The sequence below is a fragment of the Podarcis filfolensis genome (assembly GCF_964270895.1).
Source record: "Podarcis filfolensis genome assembly, chromosome: 3".
Lineage (NCBI taxonomy): Eukaryota > Metazoa > Chordata > Lepidosauria > Squamata > Lacertidae > Podarcis > Podarcis filfolensis.
In genome coordinates this window covers 43,786,654-43,802,026 of record NC_139606.1, presented here as the reverse complement: position 1 = coordinate 43,802,026, position 15,373 = coordinate 43,786,654, and the positions used below count along the sequence as shown (strand labels likewise).

Below are 15,373 nucleotides of genomic sequence, written 5' to 3'. Positions count from 1 at the left end.
AGAGGATCTCTAGGGAAGGATTCCCAGCAATCTCATAGGCACTGGGCCTTTTGGCAGCAGACGTTGTTTGTGCTCTCTTGATAAAGCCTGTAGTCATTTAGGAGCTGTCAATGTGGCGATCTCCGGGTGTGGTTGGGTGACAACGCCCATCACCCCCTGTCCGAATGGTTATTGGTCAGGGATTATGGGCACAGTAGTCCCAAGAACCTCTGGAGGACACTATGCTGGCTGACCCTGCCATAGCATATTGTAGGGCTTCCAACACAATTTTACCTACACCAGGGATACTTTTATATCAGTAACATTCACATTGATGTGTAGTGTGTGAGATTTTTTTTTTTAAAGCAGGATATTGATATCATAGACATGGATAAACCAAAAGAGAACCTGCAGGTAGCTATGAGACTGACATGAAGTTATGTCTGGCAGTGCAGTTGCTAGCATGGGGAAAGTATATAGGAGGATTGGGGAACTGAAATTGCATGGATGGCTTTTTAACAGTAAATTTTAGGTATGGAGGGAATGCGTGATTCCGCCCCCTAGCAAATAGTCTCAGGGTCCCAGATTGGGATAAGTAGAGGGGCTTTAACCCTTGCCTTATTGTGGTCCCAATCTAAAAACTGCTACCCACCTACTATTACCTTAGGGGAAAGTGCCCATTCCTCCATTCTGACAATTTGCATGAATGGCCATTTAAAAATAATTTAAAACAACGTGAATGGTCTTGTGTCTAGTTTGGCCCTAAGATAGGCAGGTACAGATTGAGCTGCAAACACGCATCCTTTCATAGCAGAGGTGAAGTCTTGTCTTCATTAGCCATGTTTATTTCTGGTCGGATGTGCTTATTCTGACTTAAAATGTGAACATTTTAAAGATTGGCATTGTCTGGACAACAGTTTTCAGCTACTGCTATGTCTACAATAATACAGTTTTTAGAATTTAAATCATAACATTTAATTATTAGCAATTATGAAGGGGGAATGGAGAGACTGCAGTTCTTGGCAGAAATTGTGTCATTAAAGAGCCTTATATCTAAAAATGTCAGAATGAATCTTCATATTCTATAATGTCTTTTATCACTCAGGTATCAGCTTTGGGTGGTTTTGTTTGTTTTAAAAGCAAATGAGCCTGTTAAATTAGTGGTTTTCAAACTTTGCTTTGAGGAATCCTGGGGTTTCTTGGAAACTTATTAAGAGCTCCTCAGCAGAAAGCTCAAGAAAGTGGAAGACAGTTTATCCATCACTTGTAATGCAGAACCACAAAGAAGCAATAAGTGAATTTTCATTCAGGAATAGTGATAGCATATCCTGGCAGCCTTACCCAGACTTCTGTATAAGCTCCTATAAAATGCCCCAGAATTCTTCCACTGAGATAGCATACCTCCAATATAAGAACTTTCACTCTCTCCCAGTCAAGTTGAACACTTCTTTTTTTTATCTGAAATTCTGCATGGACTATATAAGTTGAATAACTGTGTTTAATTTTTAAGGTTAGAAATCTCAGGCATACAAGTTAACTAATGTAATGTTACAGTAATAATGTTCAAGCAACAGTTTTAACATGTAAAATCTCCTAACAGCTGTTTAAATAGGACTCAGAGGAATATGGTAGTTCAGGTGGCAAAAATGCAGACTTAACTACTGCATGTAAATGAGTTTGAGTAGGCTTTTGCCAGAAAATTGGGTAGTGCCTATTAGGATACATTCTTCATAATGACTTTGAATATTGTGACTGGCAATATTTGTTGTTGTTGCTGTTTAATCGTGTCCGACTCTTCGTGACTCCATGGTGCCTCCCACAGTTTGGTCAAACTCAAGTTGGTAGCTTCGAGAATACTGTCCAACCATCTCGTCCTCTGTCTTCCCCTTCCCCTTGTGCCCTTAATCTTTACCAACATCAGGGTCTTTTCCAGGGAGTCTTCTCTTCTCATGAGGTGGCCAAAGTCTTGGAGCCTCAGCTTCACTATCTGTCCTTCTAGTAAGCACTCAGGGCTGATTTCCTTAAGAATGGATAGGTTTGATCTTCTTGCAGTCCATGGGACTCTCAAGAGTCTCCTCCAGCACCATAATTCAAAAGCATCAATTCTTTGGCGATCAGCCTTCTTTATGGTCCAGCTCTCACTTCCATACATCACTACTGGGAAAACCATAGCTTTAAATATACAGACATTTGTTGGTGGCAATATTTAGTAGATGGAAATAAAGGACTATGCTCAAACAAGTTAAATTCAGGAAGAAGAATGTCTGTTGGAGTCCAGGGAAGAACATCACAATGTGTTGGCTGTTAGTTTGCTGGGGGAACAAATGACTGCATCCGATACATATTTTGGAAAGTTGGTTGTCTCTCTGTCTCTTCTGTATGCATTTGGATACCTAGTAAGATATCACAACCAAATTTACATGGTGGTTCTGAGATCAAGGAGCAGGTTTTGTCTATGTTTGGTTATGTATGGCACCATTTTGAATCAAGATGATGGACTGAACCTTTCACAATAACACTGACTTTAACCTCTGATTTCAAAACTGCACTATGTTTTTTGTTTCCTAGAATTCCCAAGCAACACCAGGCACTTTTTGTTAGTTGGCTAGAGAGACCAGTAGGAAGGAAATGACATTCTCTCTGCTTTTCCATAAAGTCATACATTGGATCGTACTAGGCTGTAGCTAGTGGTGACCTTCCACTAACATAAGGTACTATGATTCGAGAGAGACTTATGCCAGTTAGATGGGGAGGAAAGTGACTGTTGTAGATCCAGCAGACCCCTGCACCACCTTCTATGCTGTTCCAAAGGACCCCCCAACTCTGGTGCAGACCGGGGTGCGTGGAATTGCCAAAGCAGCCTCATTGTCTGTCCTGCTGATTGAAGCTTCCACTGCATTCAGTGGAAGATCATAATTGGATATAACACATGTCAGTAAACTCTGCATAATTGTTGAACATCTTGGCTGGAGGTGGGGCATGTTGCAGCAGGCTAAAGCACTGATGTACTGAGGGCTATAAAGAATTAGGGGCGTGAGCATGTTCCATGCATAGCATACTATATTAACCTGTTAACTGATTATTTTTTTTAATGCAAAAGTGGCGGGGAGGTTCATAGGCTTTTACCCAATGCAAGAAAAACCTGTGGCTATTTCAGCCGCTCACCAAGAACATGCCCAGAATGACAGCTGCAGTCAAATCTCTATAAACATGCTCTGCCAAATACTGCTTCAAGATTCTACCTACAGATTTCCATATTTTGTATAGAGAGGAAGTATAAGTAGCAGCTTGCATAGCATTTACTTTGAGAGCCGTTCAGACCTTGAGATTGCATCCAATGGGATTTGCTTATGAAAACACTGGTTCATTTCCTTAGTTTCTTCTGTTGCGTGGGAGAAATGAGTCTGAATATGATGAGAGAGGAAGATAAGTTTCTTTATCTGTTTCCCACTTCTATAATCATGCAATCATGATATATCATGATTTCCCCTCTCCCAATTCCAGCCATCTTTTTTCTAAATAAATTTTTCGTTCTAAGGTAGACATTCATTTGAGTTCCTTGTTTTTTATACCTTTTCCAGATACTCTTTTTTAGATGGGGAATAAAACTTGATACATAAAAAGTAAAGAAATTGAGTAACTGAAACCACTTCATTAATCTTCTTCACATAACTTCACATAACTAGCTCACAGTTAAACTAAGAAGCTTACTTCTATAAGATGACATAATGACCACCAAGTTGGATGGCTTTAAAATGGTTTTAGACAAATTTATTATTGTTATTATTATTTATTGAATATATATACCACCCTATACCCACTGCTCTCAGGGCAGTTCACAGAACAAAATCAAAATATAAAACCACAAAATACATAATCAAAATATAAACAACCTAATAACCCCCCTAAAAAACCCACATTTTAAAAGGGCATAGGGTGTCAATCAAATCAGCCAAAGACCTAGTTACAAAGGAACCCTTTTGCCTGGCACCTAAAGGTATATAATGAAGGCGCCAGGTGAACTTCCCTGGGGAGAGCATTCCACAGTTCAGAGAAGGCCCATTCTCGTGTTGCCGCCCTCTAGACCTCTAGGACACACAAAGAAGGGCCTCAGATGATGGTCTGAAGGTCCAGGTAGGTTCATATGGAAAGAGGTGGTCCTTGGGGTATTGCAGTCCTGAGCTATTTAAGCACTTTGAATTGGGTTTGAATTTATGGAGAATGGCTATCAGTGGCTGCTAGTCATGATAGCTGTAGACAACTTTAGGACTGGAGGCAATATGTCACTGAATACCAGTTGCTGGGGAGCACAAATGAGGAAGAGTATTGTTGTGCATATTTCCTGCTTTCAGGATTCCCATATGCATACAGATTGCCACTATGAGAACAGGATTCTGGGCTAGGTAGGCCTTTCATCTGCTTTAGCAGGGCTCTTTTTGTGTTCACATGTGGCTCCTCCAAGAGTATTCTGTTCCATTAACCTACATTTTGGTGTGTTTGGTTATACTGGAGGTGTATTCATGTTCCCACGCAGGAAGGTGGTGGTTGTTGTCAAAACTGTTACTGAGGATGCTGTTGCTAGAGCCAGAGCTGTTGGAACACTGACTTGTGGCTTCCTACAATAATTCACATTGTGTCCTATTAAATCGTAATTGAGTTTTAATTTTATGCATACACTGCTTAGTATTCTAGTCACTTTCATGACTCCTCCCTGAAACGGCAAAAATGCTTGCAAAATGATTCTCCCCACCCAATTTCAGCTTGCCTTATGACATGAATGTTTTTTTTCTAGACTTGGTTGAATTTCAAACTTCCATCCCTATTTTGACACACTTATGCAGAAGTTTGAAATAATCACAGTGTTATGAAAGCTGATTCTTATCTTTAGAAGATATAATTTGTGTGTTTTATTATCCTGTTACCTTTCTGAATTGCATATTGTGTTACATTTATAACAAACCAGCTTTGGGATAAAGGTACAAACATCCATCGTTAGCCATACCAGGTTTGCTTAGTAACTTAATGGCTTTGGCAAGGCGAGGGCAACTCAGCCATTTCATTAATTCATTTCGTACATCTGACCGTTTAGACCACATGACAACTGTGTGCACTGATCCCCAAATATCCCCCTTAGCAGATTAAGAAGAATCATAGGGGCAACATATATTTTACAGAAGAGGCTTGTAAAATCCCGTATAGCATGGCGCCATTGTCTAGTAGGTCTGATTACTTCCTGCTTCATGTTAAAGCACCAGTCATGAATTTTGGGATGTTACAGTACAGACATGGCCATTCTGAAATATCTGACAAGCTATCAAATGCTGGCTTAAAAACAAAACAACGTTCCTTTAATTTTTATTCTTTTTTTTTTTAAGAAATACAAGCCGGGACGATGTGATGACATTTTGAAATGGAAGCCACCCAGTCTGAATTCGGTGGATTTTCGTCTAAAAATAACAAGAGTTGGTGGAGAAGGGTATGTAAGCTCTTCCCATTCATCTTATTTTTAGCCTCATTTTTATATATAAGTGGACTGTGTACTATTAGGTGTGTTGCAGGCAAGTGGGCTGTGGATGAGGAAGCTGAGTGAAACCAGAGTTATTTCAAGATTCCTCTTTAGCAATTCTTCAGACTCTTTGTAGGTTCCAAATAATTTCTAGCCTTGAGGAAGCATATTCTTAATTCCAAGCAGCAATGGAACTTTATGTGTTGCTGTAGCAGTCCCCCACCCCATCCCCAAGTTTTCTCTTACAAAGCTTTCCCTTGTGCCAGGTTAACAGAGCCAAATTTAGAAAGCCACTTTTGAGTAGCTGCATCATCAATGCCAGCAAATACAGCAAGGCTCACAAAAGGAAAGCTACCACAGCTCTTACACTGGAAAAAAACAAGCCTATCTGGAGGATAAAGGTAAAGGGACCCCTGACCATTCGGTCCTGTCGTGACCGACTCTGGGGTTGTGGCGCTCATCTCGCTTTATTGGCCGAGGGAGCCGGCGTACAGCTTCCGGGTCATGTGGCCAGCATGACTAAGCCGCTTCTGGCGAACCAGAGCAGCACAGGGAAACACAGTTTACCTTCCCGCTGGAGCGTACCTATTTATCTACTTGTACTTCGTGCTTTCAAAGTGCTAGGTTGGCAGGAGCAGGAACCGTACATCAGGAGCTCACCCCGTCATGGGGATTCGAACCGCCGACCTTCTGATCGGCAAGTCCTAGGCTCTGTGGTTTAACCCACAGTGCCTCCCGCGTCCCTCATCTGGAGGATAGAGACAGCTTAAAGAGGAGGTAGAGGCACACCCAGCAAACACGGAAGCTTGCAGAGAAAAGGAGAAAGTCACAAACTTTGCCCTGCCCTCTTTTGTCATGCCACAAGGTCAGCCACAAGGGAGTGTGACCCCCCAGGCTGAAAAAGGCTCCTCACTTCTTCTTCAGGATGAAGGTAGAAAGGCAATCATGGAATAGTGATTTATTTATTTAGTCCTGATATTGCATGAGGCTCTGTGGATTTCTTTTCAAGCCCTGCCAGTGGCTTTAAGTTGGACTTTCCAAGGCACAAGGATTGGGAAAGGATGGCTAGATGCACTCGGCTTCAATGGATGGACACAAAGAAGCATTCTGTAATAATTATTGGAAGGTGCTTTGAAAGTGTGAGTGGAGGGGCTCATCATTTTAGCATTTGATATTCTAGAGCAGCAAAGAATCTGCTCATTCTGTTCTAAAAAGGTAAAGGTACCCCTGACCATTAGGTCCAGTCGTGACCGACTCTGGGGTTGCGGCGCTCATCTCGCTCTATGGGCCAAGGGAGCCGGCGTTTGTCTGCAGACAGCTTCCGGGTCATGTGGCCAGTATGACTAAGCCACTTCTGGCGAACCAGAGCAGCGCACGGAAACGCCGTTTACCTTCCCGCTGCAGCGGTACCTATTTATCTACTTGCACTTTGACATGCTTTCGAACTGCTAGGTTGGCAGGAGCAGGGACCGAGCAACGGGAGCTCACCCCGTTGCGGGGATTCGAACCGCCGACCTTCTGATCAGCAAGTCCTAGGCTCTGTGGTTTAACCCACAGTGCCACCCGCGTCCCTCATTCTGTTCTAGAGCTATGCAAAAAATGCTCTTGTTTAATAAACTTTTGGGGGAGGTCGTGTATAGGGATCACAGATTCTTAAGTTTGCTAAAATTGCAGTATCCTGAGTAGCTTTTTTTGCTTGTCTTAAAATTAGAAAAGTTATATTCTGGTCTGCCAAAATCAGGTGTGTACCTTGACGTGATGAAAAAGCAGAGTTATGTGGTAGATATTTCATTCAAATTAGGGAAAGGAAGAAAGAAACTGTCAGTTTCTTTAAAATAATGGCAGTGGTAGGAATAAGCTAGCCTAATAACTGCAGATTTGTCATTGACGATACAAATGATCTTGCATAGTGGTTCTAATGAGTGTGAAAAATCATATGCTTGTCTTTGTTAGAGCTAAACTACATATGTGTATGTAATATAGGAACTGGAATAACTTCACTTTTTAATGTGAATGTTTAACATTGTAACCAGCTAGTTTTAATTATTTGAAATAATTTTCTTTTACAAAACCTATCAAACAGTAATTGTTGATAAATAATAATTTATTGCTGCAGAATTTCTGCTTCTGTTCAAGCACTGCAAACCTTTATATTTTGCAAAATATTACAGAATTATCAGGAACCAGTTTTGCCACGATAAAGGCATAATAATATGGTTCTGTGCCTACACATAGTAGTGTTTGGAGCTCAACCCCGGGATCTGGCATCTAAGGCTCCAATTGTGGACTTCTCACTCAAAGAAGAAAAACAACTTCTTCCTTGCAAGTGATGATCTTTGAGTGGTCATTCCGTGTAGTCTTACATCCTGTAGGAACTGAGCAGAAAGGTGCATGTCATCTATCTCTTGAGGCATGTATAAAGGGAGAACTCTCTCCCCTCAAGAGAAGGGCAGAAGTACTACCTCATAGATGATTACTGAACTTGCATCAGTAAACAACCTGTTAGCATTTTTGTTCACTACTACAGTGTATAATCAAGCAGAAGAGACAGTGAAGAATGCAACCAAATCAGTCTTGAGTACGTGAAATTTCCAGACATACTGGACAAATGTTGGATAGTTTTGGGAGAATGATCCCCCACCCCCAGTATGGAAGGTATGCTTCACCTTCTTAGATGGAGGTGCCAACCATTTAAGTATCTTTAACATTTTTTAAAGTGCATTTCCTTTTGTTCTAGCTCAGATGGGGAAAGGTTTATTTTATACTTAGCAATTTAGGATTTTAACATCTGATGCCAAATTGGGCTTATAAAAACACATTTTTCTTTCTTATCTTATAGTTTTAAACAAGTTCCTACAAAGTATCAGATTTAGTTATAGCCTGTACATTTCTGAAAGTGCATGTTTTTAGTGACAAGCCACTCAATAACGCTTTTTTTCTTTTTCATTGTCCTTTTAAAGAAAACAGCTTTTTGTTAATGTAGGGGTGTGGGCTGTGCCATGGATTTAAATGGGTTTCTATCTGTATTGTTTTTGCTATAATTTAATGATTCAGTGATAGATAGATTATAGATAAAATAGGATAAAAATGTACATTTTCACAATGGATTAGGGTATGACTTTTTACTATCTGTGTATTTAAATGCTTATTTTCTAAATGCATTATTTCGTTAATTGAATTGAGTTTCCATTTCCCAAAGTTTTTGTTTTTGTTTTGGCATGCCAACATTATTAACACACAGGCCACAAATTACTGCTTTTATAGCATCCCAGAGCAGAGCAAATGACCTGGTTGGACCAGCATTTAGCTGGAGAGGAGAATTAATGCCATCTTGGAGTCTTTCTGCAATGAGGAATGTAAATTGTTTTGCTCCAGTGGTGTGAAACAAATTGGAATGCACAATACTGTGAATACCCTAAAGGCTGATTACTTATGATACTCACTGATAATATTGAGAAGGGAATCTTAATTGGCCAAGTGAAATATGAATTATCTCATTGACCAGTTTTTAAGCAAAAAATAAAGATGGAAAATGTTTATTATCATCCAGTGTGAGTTAGATCTTTGGGGTGATGTCTGAGGTAGACAAGGCAATTTCTTTGTAGTACGGTTTGATCACGAATAATTTAAATTAAGTAGAAATCCTCAATCAAGTGCAATGAGGTCATTATGGTACCAAACTGAACAATCAGTTATCAGGCACCATCTGATAGGTGCATTTTATTTGTTTACACACATTTGGAGAAATTATTTTGCATGCATCTCACAGTGTAATTCTGTATGTGTCTACTTGGAGATAGATCCATTGAGTTCAGTGAGCCTTTCTTCCTGGTTAGTGAATGTAGGATTTCAGTTTTAATTGTTTTCTTTTGTTCCTTACCTAATTGAAAGCATAACGGTTAAGCATAGTAAACTTAGAAGTATATTTGTTGTAATGTTAATATAGCAGTTTATTCCATATTTTTCCAACTGAATTGAAAGAGATAGGTTTCCTAGATGCTTTAAGCACCCCTAAATTCAAAGTGATCATCCTTGTCATTGCATGTGGAACAAAATAAGTTTATAAAAAGCTGCTTAGATTTGAAAACTCAAGTAAGCTTTATTAAGACAGGAAATGGGAAGGGGGTGTCACAATCCTATACCATTCTCCCATCTGCATAGCCCATCTCACCACCAGCATCAGTGCCCATTTCAGGCAGGATTTGTGCACTTTGCAAGTTCTTGTGCGATTTTGGCAAGATTTTGCCCAGCAAGGTTTTGCCCAGCAGCAGCCTCACACAGCCCAATGGGGTTTTCCTCATCCATTGGGAGTAGATTTGGGGATAGGGGGCATGGGAAGATGAGAGGGAGGGGAAGTTTGGTTGCACAACTGGAAGGCCTTGCATGAGTGGCATGGCAACCCTCATATAAATACTCTATTTGCTTTAATAGAATTTTCACCTCCACTAGCTTCTCAAATTTTGTGTTTCTTTTTCTCAATCCCTGCCCTGGAATACCACCCTCTTACCTAAGAATCTGTTCCAAAATGACAGATACTACATCATAACACTTTCTGTAAATTTGGAGCAGCACAGGCTAGTGGAGAAAGCGGACCAGAGTTTGGATAACAAAAATAGCATGTTTCCAATAGGAACAGCAACCGCAAGTTAAAACAAGGCCTTAAAAACAAACAATTCACATGGCAATTGTTACATGCACTGAGTGTGCTGCCAAGTGGATATATACAAGACTGGCGTTTGGTAAGGTAGCATTTGAAGAAGTTGTGCAGAGGATTATGTTGCAACAATACTTTACTTACACAAAGGCAGAGCTACAGATAGCAAAACTTCTTATTTCAATACTGCAGCCAAAGCCTACAGCTTTTTTGGACTGCATATGCTCAAACACATTTATCTTGATACATTTGCACTGAGGCGGGGAAAAGGTCTGTATTAGCATAATATAAACTATGAGGACGTAGCCATTAGGATGAATAAAGTATTGAGTCATGGGAGACAGGAGAGAGGGATAATATTAGAATATAATTCTAAAATATACAAGGATACGGAAGATTTCAAATGCTGTTTTTCAAAAGCATTTTTTATTATCTCATTCATAAACTAGAGAGGAGGCAAAGGAATTGAAATGTGTCAGTCCAAAGTCACTTTTAAATACTGTGGAAACCCCATGAATAGTTTCCATATCCCCAATCCCCAACTGGATAAAAACAACTTTACTAAGAGATGAAATGGAGAGAGAGAATTGAGAGTTCACTGGGGGGCGAGGGGAATCTAACAGCAGTGGCGATTAGACTGCGCAATCATATCCCAAAGGAATAAGAGAAGATCAATTATTTGAATAATTTATAAATAGGCGGAACAAAATGCTCAACACACAATAGGAAATCTATCAATTGCGGGTAAGGACATGCTACAGGATTATCTAGACATCCTTTTTCACATATTTCACAAACTGTAATAAAAATGAAACAATAACTTTGACCAAAAGCTTAACCAACTGGCATATATTTATAGAAAATGTTCAAATGACTGCAAATGGCAATACTAAACCATTTTTAAAAGTGCTGCAGAAAACATCTGGGCAACGTCCACCCTAATTATGACACATACTCATTTGCTTCCTGTTAACAACCTGCGACTCCCCAGGGGCGCATCTAAATAAATAACAACGAACACCTGTCCTATGTTTATCAATAATAAACAATGATATTGCAGTTTCCCTTAAACTTGAACTGCTATCAACCTCAAGTGTTCATGCTCATCTTCTGTGAACATTGCCCTAAACTGAAGAGGCAACCATTGTAACTGAGAAGTAAACCTGGTGTTTACTTTTCATAAAAAAAAACTATTTAATATTATGCTTTGCATTGCTGAATAAAACACTCACACAAAACATGCTCAGCAAAAATGTGCCCTTTCAGGAAAATACTGCCCTCTGCAGAAGTCCATCAAAACTTAAGTAATCTTGAAATGTTGATCATTAGAACATCGACTGCTGACTTGATGCACTTTACAGTATTCAATTTGTGAAGTAATTTGAAATAATAGATCTTTAAATGGCACTTAAATGATGCCTGGTGCTTGTTTTGCCAAAAATATGCAACTTCTTACATTAGGACAGTTTAGACTATTTTCCCAAACAGTCTTTCTTACTGTTTGGGAAAATATTCTAAACTGTCCTAATGACTGTATTACTATGAGAGTGACTAAACAAATAAAGCATCCAAAGTTTTAGAGATGACTTAGTGCTAAAATGGTACTTCTGCAATCTACAGAGGCAAGCGTATTCTAACTAGACAAAAGAAAAATGTTGATATGGACTTTTTATGTTTTTTTTGCTTTGGCAAAGAAATTTCTGTTTGTAGCTAGAAATTGGATAAAGAATTAATGCTTTCAGGCTGAGTAGCTAATATTGATTGGGTTGTAATAAACCTATAATACTGTATCTATGTCACTGTTAGCATTGTAATTGTACTGCATGTTTACAGATACAGGTAAGAAACTCAAATGTTACTAATGATGCAGATAAAGTTATACAATTTCAAACATTTGCTGCACTGGTCTATAGTATTAATTTTTAGATAACTTGTGAGACTTCATGAGGCAGGAATATTCACCAAAATAAGAGAGAACATCTTGTGCATTCTGAATCAGCATATGTGCTGATGACAGTGGACAACACCTGCCTTGTGCACAAGGACTTCTCCTCCTCCCCTGTGGCCCCTCAGTTGTATTCCAGGGGGTTCCTCAACACCCCAGAACAGTTTGGGCAGGGGAGAAGGGGGGAAATGTATTCATTTTTCCAGTGTGTTGATTGTGTGCGTGCGTGCGTGCGTGCGTGCGTGCGTCATTATTTTGAGGTTCTTGTTGTTAAGACATTTTATTGATTTACTGTTGCATTACTTGCTTTCAGGAACAGGAGTATTGTATTATTAAGAAACCAGATTTTCTTACGCGTATTTAGTCATTTCTACTGCTCTTAGCAAGGCATGTAACTCTGAATAGACATTTCTTAAAATGCATTTTCTTTTCTAGGCTTCTTCCGCAGAATGTTGGACTGCTTTATGTTGGAAGTTTAGACACTCCTTTTGCACAAATTAAGGTAAGAGAACTGAACTGTCTCTCTCTGTGTGTTGGTAAAACTCTTTCAGTGCAATTCTTTTGTCTTTGTTAACATATTCCGAAGCAGTGAACACTGTGTTGTTGCCTTAGTTGCCATAATATTTACTACTAATTTTTTGTTTCTGTTTCACTTCCTCTTGTGATTGCTTAGTTGTATCTCTAATAAAGTTGGAAAAAAATATTTGCCAAACTTTCTCAGCCATGGAATATATTAGCAATGTAACATTTGTAAAACATTTTAGGATGTATATATTCTTCAGTACTTCAGCAGGGGGATGTTTGCAAACATTCATGAGCTTTATTGCTTTCTTGGAATGTTGCGGCTCTTGCTGATTTGCAGAGCTGCAAACTTGCATTTGGGGGCTGATACAGGTTTCTGTGGGAGGCTTTTTAGTTTATGCCTCAGTCTCAAAATGTGATATAAAAGTCACCGTCAAATATAATATTATGTACTACATATGCTATATAAAATCCATTTGGTCCATTGTAGTGACCAAGTTTGCAGATTGACACCAAATCATTTAGGCTGATTTTTTTAAAAAAGCAAAAATGTGTGTGTGCAGGGAGATATTGTGAAGTGTTCCAAATGAATTTCTCCAAACTGGGTGACTAGGCAACAAAATAGCAAAGTGCAAAGTGAAGCATATTGCAACAAAAAATCCTAACTCCACATATATATTGGTCTGTGCACATAACTCTAAACCATGGTTAACATTAAACATTGTGTAAGCTGAGATCTCTGGCAGATGATTGTTTAAACTTTGGTTTATTAGGTCACCAAATAGTTAAAAGCACCCAGGTGCATGTATTAGCATGTAAATTAAGGACTTAAAAGTACACACCCATAATAATAATATTATCGTCAACATCATTAAAATTTCTATACCACCCTTCATCTGAGGATCACAGGATAGTTTACAGTATAAAAACACAAAAACATAAAACATAATAACAAACAAAAAAATACCCCCAGTTTAAAAGGCTATAGATTGTTTAATTAGCCATTTAGCCAAGTTTAATGATGTTCAATCTTATGCCGCTTTCAGTTGTTGTAATGCCGTTAGCATTTGTAAATGGATGCCTTCATTTACATTACTGTACCTTATTTGTTAGAATCTATGATTTTGCTGTTTTAATGATTTAAATAAAAAAGGTGTTTTTTTAAAAAAGAATCACATATGTTGCCCCACCCACTTTGGGCTTCTGGCCCCACCCTTCAGAGGCAATCCCTATTTTCTAGCACCCATCTCCCCAAAATATAACTGCACATATTTTGTGCATTTTTTGCCTCTTGAGGAAAATATTGGGAAGTCTGTTAGAATTAAATCTGCGCAATAAGATGCACTCAATTTTTTTTTCTTCCCATCTCCAAGAACTACCGTGTAGCTAAAGTCCATGGGTGTGCAGGGAGGGATGGAGAACAGGTGGCCCCACAGACCCTGTCAGAATCCAACTCCCATCAACCCCAGCCAGCATGGCCAGTGGTCGGGGATGATGGGAGCTGCAGTCCAGCAACACCTGGAGGGCTACAAGTTTCCCACCCTGCTGTGAAGCATTCGCTGCTTCAAGCTGCTAGTCCTCAGGTGCAGGCAGAGCATTTGTGCTTCTGGCCACGGAGCCACAGAGAATAAGTCTTTTCTGCAGGAATCAGGTGAGCCGAAATTTGGAGTTCATGGTGTCTGACATCTTTGTGGCTTCTCTGGTGCAAGTCATGATATGTGGCAGAAGCTTTCCCTCACCACCCAAAGCAGTGTTGTTTCTTCTCTTCCTTGTTCTATCCCATTGCCCCATTGCCTGTGTGGAGCTATGTAGGTGGCTAGCTTGCTAGTAAACCCGAAGGGCTTCTTATGGTGAGTCTCCTTGTGGTGAATGAGGCTTGAACTGCTGTGGAACCGTGCCCTGCAGTTGTTGTACCCGTAGGGTTTTTCTCTTGGGAAAAATCAGGCCCTCCCTGTGCCTGAATGACTACTGGCACTCGAGACACTCATATAGCTCCTGCCTGTGTGGATCCTCTGATGTATGAGCAGCTTTGCTTTTCATATTCTAGTTTGAAGAGCATAATATGGGAAAACGTTCTCAGAATGATGGGGAAAAAATGCCATGGCTTCATGAGCAAGCCAAAGGCAAAAATGGCAAAACATTTTAAAATACAAGAGTGAAATGGAAATTCAACTCATAAAATATAATTTGCATCTTGGCTGAATGAAATATATGCCTTCAGATGGTATCATTTTGAAATAATAAGCCTGCAGTTGTTCCTGATCTGTTTCCTAGTAACGTTTATGTGACTAGGTATTTAATAAAGTACATATTTCTCAGTTGCCAACATTGGCTATTGGAAATATACCATAATTAGCCTTTTGAGATCACATTTGTTCTTTTAGTGTGCCGCAACCCAGATGAGAGAATATAAAGGAAACTGAAAATATGTGATTAAATCTTCCTCTTTTTATTGAAGAATGTTCCTATATAGGGAATATTGTGCTATGGGGAAAGCAGAGCTCCTATCACACAAATCTGGGGCTTTGTTAGGCATAGAAGTCGAGCCATGCATATTATTACACGCAATTATCATAAAATTATGGACTAGAAATTGAAGAGTCATGCTGTTGCATTTTAGACAGCATATTTGTAATAAGCTGTAATAAAGTAAACATTTTGAATGGATATAAGAATAGGCCTTACTTGCAATCACAAATGTGTGCTCAATTGAAATGCTTTTGAAGCTCAATTTAACAAAGCAAACACATTTTCTGGCAGTATTAGC

General features: G+C 39.4%; 1 protein-coding gene across 3 annotated transcripts in view; it reads left to right on the top strand.

Annotated features, from left to right (window-relative positions):
* RNGTT (RNA guanylyltransferase and 5'-phosphatase) overlaps window positions 1-15,373 on the top strand; it is a 118,627-nt gene that overhangs the window by 92,689 nt on the left and 10,565 nt on the right. For 2 of the 3 annotated variants that reach the window (XM_083608375.1, XM_083608376.1), the window contains 2 exons: window positions 5,355-5,455; window positions 12,520-12,586. In XM_083608375.1, coding sequence (XP_083464501.1) covers window positions 5,355-5,455; window positions 12,520-12,586 — 168 coding nt within the window. Of the gene's footprint in view, window positions 1-5,354; window positions 6,701-7,071; window positions 9,010-12,519; window positions 12,587-15,373 lie in introns of those variants that run through there. The other variant, XR_014546838.1, reaches the window with a different exon arrangement.